Source organism: Corapipo altera, unplaced genomic scaffold (assembly GCF_003945725.1).
Source record: "Corapipo altera isolate COAL_440 unplaced genomic scaffold, ASM394572v1 131, whole genome shotgun sequence".
NCBI lineage: Eukaryota > Metazoa > Chordata > Aves > Passeriformes > Pipridae > Corapipo > Corapipo altera.
The window spans coordinates 65,271-73,106 of record NW_020885111.1 but is presented as its reverse complement, the minus strand read 5'-3'; the positions used below and the strand labels follow the sequence as shown (position 1 = coordinate 73,106).

General features: G+C 56.7%; 1 protein-coding gene across 1 annotated transcript in view; it reads right to left on the bottom strand.

Annotated features, from left to right (window-relative positions):
• The window catches only part of VPS45 (vacuolar protein sorting 45 homolog), a 10,969-nt gene extending 5,482 nt beyond the window's left edge, over positions 1-5,487 (bottom strand). Inside the window, exons 1-10 of the mRNA XM_027669855.1 lie at positions 5,248-5,487; positions 5,019-5,153; positions 4,585-4,645; positions 3,929-4,008; positions 3,272-3,340; positions 2,867-3,004; positions 2,448-2,558; positions 1,965-2,099; positions 1,554-1,667; positions 1,052-1,219 (exon numbers count right to left, since the gene is read on the bottom strand). Coding sequence (XP_027525656.1) covers positions 1,052-1,219; positions 1,554-1,667; positions 1,965-2,099; positions 2,448-2,558; positions 2,867-3,004; positions 3,272-3,340; positions 3,929-4,008; positions 4,585-4,645; positions 5,019-5,153; positions 5,248-5,340 — 1,104 coding nt within the window. The 5' untranslated portion in view covers positions 5,341-5,487. The remainder of the gene's footprint in view (positions 1-1,051; positions 1,220-1,553; positions 1,668-1,964; positions 2,100-2,447; positions 2,559-2,866; positions 3,005-3,271; positions 3,341-3,928; positions 4,009-4,584; positions 4,646-5,018; positions 5,154-5,247) is intronic.
• Positions 5,488-7,836: the final 2,349 nt, after the last annotated feature.

The following is a 7,836-nucleotide window of genomic DNA, read 5'->3' as shown; positions in this document are numbered from 1 at the left end:
GTATCACTGGTGTCACTGCCTGATGGATACAGAACCAGACTGGTATCACTGGTATCGCTGCCTGAGAGACATGGAACTGGACTGGTATCACTAGTTACCAAAACACAGGACAAAATCCTGGCCTGTAAGGAGGACCAACAGGAACTTCACCCTTCAAGTTCAGGAATTCACCTGTGAGGGGAGGGACGGAGCCCCAGGGAGGTTCCTGTGCTGGCAGTGCCAGGATCAGCGGGAAGTGAGGAGAACAGAACAGCCATTGTCCACGGGAGGAGCTGGGATTCCAACCCTCTGTTCAGCTCCCAGGGCTCCTGCACTGTGTCAGGGTTAATGAGAGCCCAGGGGAGGAATAACCCAAATGTCCTGGGCTGGGGGGCCCGAGGCCACCAGAGATCGAGCAATCCTTGAAGTGACATCAGGGGAGAACAATTCCACCCTTATTCCAGGCTCTGGCTGGTTGCTCCTTGTCCCGTGGCCTTGCCCTTCTCGCTGCCATGGGGAGCCACAGCAGGGCCAGCCTGGGGCAGGGTGGCTGCAGGAACAAAGATCCCACTTCCATGGGTTTCCATTCATTTCCGAGCTGCCGCCAGTTTTCCAGCGGCCTCGGTTTGTTGGAAGTACAACAGGGCCCTTCAGGCATGGGGCTGGGGAAGGGAACTGAGGCAGCTTTTCTGCTCTGAAAAACTGCAGAAACACTGAGTTTGTGCAGACCAGGACGAAGGTGAACCCAGGAATCCCAGGATTCACCTGCCAGGGCAGGGCTGACCCGCCGGTGTCTCCATCCAGCTCCCAGCACTGCCTCATCCCCCCCAAACCCGGAGCTGGTGATGTGACAGCGCTGTCACATAATGGAGGAGCGCCGGAGAGTGGGATGTAAGGACACGATTTGCCAAGATGCTTCTCAAGCCAGTTATTAACGATGACTCATCCCCATCTGAGCTGAGCAGGGAGGAGCAATCCCACATCCAGTGTCCCACCCCGCAGGACACAGAACTCCCACCCCCCAGGGGAGCAACAGGATCAAAGCCCCGGACCCAGGGCTGGGATGGAGTACCTGGAGGGCGCTGGAATGGTCACTCTGGCAGGCCAGCTCCTGCTCCACCTCCGACACTTCCAGCAGGTTCCGCTCGGCGACGAGCCGGGACAGCTCCCCCACCACCGTCACGTGCTTGGACACCGTCCCCGACATCTTCTTGAACTGAGGGTAGTTCTCCACAAAGGCCTGTGAGGGGGGGAAACCAAGACAGTGGGTGCTTCCAGGGAAAAGCAGGAGACAGAAGGTGGGTGCAGCCAGCCACGAACTGCATAAATTCACAGCAATCCAAGCCCTGTGTGCGGAGGATTGGGCACCTTGATCCCAGGAGCCCACAGGATTTCTCCCATTACCTGGAGTCTTCTGGGAGGGATGTACTTTTTATTTACTCCTAAAATTAAAGGATACAGAAAGTACCTCCAAAGAGACCTCCAGATTTCTTACACCCCGAGCAGTGGCCAATGTAACAGTCCATGCTCTGAGCTGTGCCCCAGGACCCAGCTGGGATGGGCTTTGTCTGTACCTTCATATCTGCAATGGATTCCAGCTTCTGCTGCTCCTTCGGCTTCCTCCTCTGGAAATCCTCCATCAGGTTCTTGATGTTGGTGCCAATCTCGGCGAAGTTCAGGTACATGTTCTGCACGGACAAGACAAGGGGAGCACAGGGAAAGAGTCTTCAGGAGCTGGGAGAAAGTGGCCCCTGTGCCCAAGGCACATCCCCCCAAACCCGCAGCTCTGCACTTGGCTTTGAAATAAAACCACAAGCAGGACACCTGCTCTCCTGTCAGGGGTCACTGGTGCAGCTCGGTGACATTCACCACTGGCACATCCCCACCTCGATGCTCAAAGTCATCGGGAAGTTCCTTTTCCCGAAACACGAACGGGACGTGACCCCCAGACCCAGCCGCTCGTGGAGACCCTCCAGGACACCTACATTGGCGTAGAACTCGTCGTTCTCAGCTGACAGGACGACCTCCCTCAGGTCCTTGCTGATCCCCGGCACCCGGGACAGGTCGATGCGGTTGTTGTTGATCCCCAGCAGCTCATGGACCATGGCCTGGTACGTCCACTGCCAGGGGACAGAGGAAGGCAGAGGGGTGACCTTGGGGAGGCACAGCACTGGGAAATCAATGGATTTCAGCTGAACCCAACCAACGCTGCTCCCGCTCCCCCAGGACACACAGACAGTCCAGGTGCGTGTCCCTCAAACCAGCCAGGAGGTTACAGTGAGAAATAAACTCATTGTAAATAATGGTAGATATCACTGGGAAACAATCAGAGGGGGAGAGAGCACAGAGGGATTTCACAGGGAGTGGAGGTGGGAGGCAACACTTTTCTCTCCCACATCCAACACGTGCCCGGCCAGGGGGAGAACTCCCATCCCTGCCCCAGCCTGGCACACCTGGGTGTGGCTCACCTGGTTCAGGAGCGGGGTGATGGCATCGTCGGAGCGGTCCAGGATCAGGAGCAGGGGAGGGACCTCGGTGCGGCGGAAGTCGAACAGCTCGTACTCCTTCGTGATCACTTGCTGTGGAGAAACGGGAAAAATCCCACTGGAACACCTGGAAAACGCTCCCACTCAGTGTGGATACGGGTATGGAGGGAAGGGTGGGTGAAACCCCGGCCTGCACTGCCAGGGAGGAGCTGAGGGTCCAGGAATGCAGCTCTCCAGAGGCTGTTTTGGGAGCAGAGAGGGATGTGACCTGCTCAGAGCTGGGCCATGAGGGAAATGATGGAATTCACAAGAATTGACTGGAAATGGGTTGAAAACCCAAACTAGCCAAAACTGAATATCCCCCAAAGGGAGGACGTGCTGTGGCCGTGGGCTCCCCTCACCTTCACGCACTCGGCCAAGCGCTTGGCCGGCTCCGAGGAGAGCTGGTACCGGATCATGGGGCACTTCTTCAGGGACAGCAGCAGAGCAGTGAGCCCCTGGGTTGTCCTGGCCAGCTGAGCCGGGTCCCAGCTGCGGCCCTGGAAGAAAAGGCTGTGCCTCATATGGATGCACCGGCCCCAAACTTCCTCACATCCTTGTTCTCAAGTCCTAAAATCTCACAGGAAACCACGGCTGGGCTGGAGGAGCAGGTACCACCAGGGCCAAGCCTGGGCTCCTTGGTGTTCCTCTCCTTGGCAAGGACCATTCCTTCCCTCTCATGGCCCCTCCAGCAGCCCCCCATCGCCCCAGTTTGTGGTGGTTACTGGTGTGTTACCCAATCCAAGGAGAACTCGCCGTGTTCCTACCCGGCAGCAGCCCAGGAGGTTGAGGGAGAAGACGTGTGGGTTCACCGCGATGTAGTCGCCGTAGAATTCCTGGTGGGGGAGCAGGACAGTGTCTGTCACCACCCAGAGCCCTGTTCCAGCACTGGCACCAACACCCAACCCCAATCACAGGCCAGACACGCTGGTTTGGACCATCTCTCCTTCTTCCACCCCAAACCCCTCCAATTCCCACAGTCCCACCGACACCTCTCCTCCAGTCTCTCCTGTGCATTGTTCTAGTGTGCACCACAAACACGGAATCATGAAATCACTGAGGTTGGAAAAGCCCTGTAAGACCATTAAGTCCAACTGTCCCCCCAGCACTGCCAAGGCCACCACTAACCCGTGTCACCAAGTGTTATATCCACCCAGTTTTGGACAATTCCAGGGATGGTGATTCCACCACTGCCCTGGGCAGCACTCTGTGAGACAGCAAGAACAGCCCCAGCAGCAGCTCCAAGAGCCACAGGGTAGAGAGAAGTGGGACCATTCCTGTCTTTTACCTCTTAATCCCGCCTTTGTGTCCATCCTTCCTCCCACCCAGGCTGGCTGGGAACAAGAGCCCTGCTGCTCCCCCACTGTCTGTGAGCCTGGACCTTCCCTTTGCTTTTGGATCTACCTAAACCATCCAAACTTCACCTGGACTTCAGCCACGACCTCCTGCTCATCAGCCTCAGCCAAGGCCTTCACGTCGCTCTTGCTGATGACGTTGCTGAAATCTGGGAGGAAACAGCGAAGGGATGGTTGGGATCCAGGCAGACCCCGTGGGACAGCACGGCTGGATCCCCTCCAGAGCGGGAGCAAATCCCCCAGAGACCCTCTGACCCTGCACCTGCAGGTGTTGGAATCCTGAGCCACCTGCCAGGGATGCTTGGAGCTCATCCCCTGCCCCTCTCCCTGGCACGTCCCGCGGAGCCGCGATGACATCTAGAGGCCACTTCACCCAATTCCCAGGATCCCACCGACTGATTCCAGGGCTGGAGGACCGGACTTCAACCCAAAACCAGCTGGAGTCGTTCTGCTTCATTCCCAAACCCACGGAACATGCTGTGGCATGAGCAGGACACGTGGGAAGCACCTGCCTGATACACCCAGCACGGGAAGGTGCTGTGTGATCCACACTGGGATGTGGAGCCTGTGCCACCCACGCTGGGATGTGGAGCCTGTCCCACCCACGCTGGGATGTGGAGCCTGTCCCACCCACGCTGGGATGTGGAGCCTGTCCCTCCCATGCTGGGATGTGGAGCCTGTCCCGGATTACGGACCCTCAGGACCCCCGGATGGTTTGTACTCACAGATGAAGTAGACGCTGTACTTGGGCCTCCGCAGCTCCTGCACCAGGAGCTCCACGTTCTCCTGGATGGAAACAGCAGCGAGGAGAGCAGAGTTAAGGAATATGGAATCACAGAAGTGTTAAGGTTGGAAAAGCCTCTGAGATCCTGCAGTTTGGCAACCCCCACAGCACTGCTAAAGCCACCACTGACTCGTGTCCCCAAGTGCCACGTCCACACATTTTTTAACACCTCCAGGGATGGAGGGGACTCCACCACTGCCCTGGGCAGCCTGTGAAGGGGCTGGACAGCCCCTTTCCATGAAGGAGTTTTCCCCAATATCCGACCTAACCCCCCCACGCCCCCAGCACAGTTTGAGGCCGTTTCCTCTCGTTCCCTGGGAGAAGAGCCCGACCCCCACCCTGGTGAGTGCGGGGACCCCCGGGCAGGGCCAGTACCTTGGTGGGCCGCAGGAAGCAAATGGCCTTGAGGTGCTTCATGGGCTCCCTGTTGGGCGAGTCGAGGCGCTCGAAGAGATAAACCTCGCGCTGCAGGATCTCGGACTGGGTGTACACCACGCTCACGGCGCCGGTCTGCGGGCGGCACGTTGGGGGACATCGCCCGTCACCGCCGTCCCGGCGCTCCCGGCCCCGCCGCGCCCCCCCGCTCTCCGGGCCCGCCGCTCACCGTCTCCCGGTCCATCAGCAGCACCTTCATGCCGGGGCCGCTGTCCTCGATCATCTTGGACACGTACTGCCGGACCGCCAGCACCGCGTTCATCTTGGCGGGGCCGCCCGGCTGCCCCCCGGCCCCGCTCCGCGACCCCCGGCCCGGCTTCGGCTCCGTTCGGCTCCGCCCGGGCCCTCTTCGGCTCTTCCCGTTCTCGCTTCGGCCCTACTTCGGCTCCGTTCGGTACCGCTTCGGCTCCGTTCGGCTCCGCCCGGCCTCGCTTCGGCTCTGTTCGTCTCCCCGCCCGGCCCCGCTGCCTCCTGGGAGTTGTAGTCCGGCAGCGGGAGCGGCCCCCGCCCGCAGCCCCCACTGGCCCCGCTGTCCCTCGGGGCGGTCCCGCAGCCCCGACCCGAGTCCTTCGCCCGTCCCAGGGCCCGAGTGCACCCGGGCGATGGAAATAGCCCAGGAGGGTGAAGCAGTTTGAGACTGAACCCACCCAAACTCACCTCAGACCCACCTAAACCCACCCCAAATTCACTCAGCTCCTGCCTAAACCTACCTCAAAACAACCCAAACCCACTCAGTCCGACCCCAAATCCACCCCTAATGTACCTAAACCCACCCCAAATTCCCCGAATGATCCCCAAACCCACCCAAGCTCACTCCACTGCACCCCAAATGCCCCCAGACCACCCCATCTCACCCCAAGCCCACCCCAAGCCCCCAGGAGCGCTCGGTGCACCCCAGGAGGGTTTTCTGGGGTTCCCAAGGACAAAGATGGGACTCAGGCTCACTGAACATGAGGCAAAGCTGCTCGGGGGACCCGGGGGTGGGCGAGGGGTGGGCGATGCCGAGGTTCCAGGTCCAGCCTGGTCCCATTAATCCCTGGAGCAGGGCAGTGGGATTAGTGCTATTCCCAGTGGGACAGAGCTGACCCGGGGCCGGACACTCCCCCACTGCCAGGGCCCTATTTATAGTGGGGGGATAATGATTAATTAATGATTACGTCCTGCCTTTCACTTCCAATTAAGCAGCTCCCCTTTTCCTCGACACCTTCGTCATCTTTAATCCTTCCATTTCCTGCCCAGATCTCATTTTACTTTTTATTTCCAAACACTTTGGGTCTCCTGCCCTGGAGGCCGGGGAGTTCTGCACACGTATGGATCTTTATACAACCCCCAAAGGTTTGGGTGGTTTAAAAAAGGATTTAGCTAAAAAAAAAAATTCAATTCCAGCATTTTATTTCTTATCTTTTTTATTTTTCACCTGACTTGATTTCCTATATCCAAACTGGCTTCCTATGGAGTGTGTGGGTGCTCCCAGCCAAAGGATGCAGACAATAATGGCAAATGAATAAACCACTGGGATTATTTTTAAATTTAATTACATCCAATTGTTTTCTGGCCTTGTTTGGATGTTAAATAATTCAGTGCCTGTAAAGTGCTTGTTTAGTCACTGTCCAGTTTCCTTGGAAATGCTTTTGGATGAGGTCAGTGAGGGTTTTATTTGTGAACCAGCCAAACCCAGGGTGTCGTCTCCTCCTTAAATCCATCTTTGTCCTTGCCCTTAGAGAAGACAAACCCCTTTTTGTGCCATTTTGAGGAAGTGAATCGCAAACCAAAACTCTGAGGCTTCTTGGTGGGATGTTTATCCCTGGCTTGCAGGTAAAACATTTGAAACAACGTTTATTCCGAGGAAATTTTACACTTTTCCCTCCCCATGGGCTGATTTGGGGCGGTGGAAGAGCAGTTTCATGTCCCGCAAGAGGTTGGAATCGTGAAATTGTTTAAGCCAGAAAATGTCTGTTCATTTCCTGTCATTTCTGATTTAAATCTTCCTTAAGAGTTGATTCAAATATTATTTGCATAAATCCAGCTGATTTAACCTCCCCTATAACTGCCCTGGGCCCATCACCGTCGGAGCAGCTCGAGGACAGACGTCGGTCCCTAAGTTGAGGCAATAGGATTGTCTGGGATTACAGCACTGCTATTTTAAGGGATTGAATTCCATCACAATTAGTTAAAAAGCAGCTGATTCCTCACTCATGATTCCAAGGAGAAATGGCCACAGCAGCCTGTGCTTCAAAGGACATCCTCCAGCACCACCTGAGTGGCTTGGGAACATCCCAGCCTTTCCCTGTTCTCCCACTCTGACATGACTCACATCCCAGGTGTTTCCTGCCACCGTGTGCAGGTCTCCTGGGAAAAAGTGCTCCATGAAAAGTCTCCTGGCAGTAAAATAAGGCCTGGATGAGTTTCCAGCTTTGGAGATGAGGAGTCATGAGGGGCTTCACCTCACCTCGTTATTGTTTGATAATTAATTGTGCTAAATGGTGAGAGGGGGAGAAAAAAAAAACAAATAAACACGAGAAGGCCCGTTTGGATCCAGAACCTCATCCTTTTGGAAGTGGCATTCCCGGGCAGCAGGGCCACAGGGCGTGCTGGGGACAAACCCTGCAGCCTGTGGGGACAAACCCGCGCACATCCCGTCCCTTCTGTGCTGGACAATTCCTGCCCAGACACACAAACCAACCCTTTGTGTGGGACACAAACAAGGGCAGGCTCCTGGCAGGACACAAAGGCAGGATTGAGCTCCGGGATCAGCTGA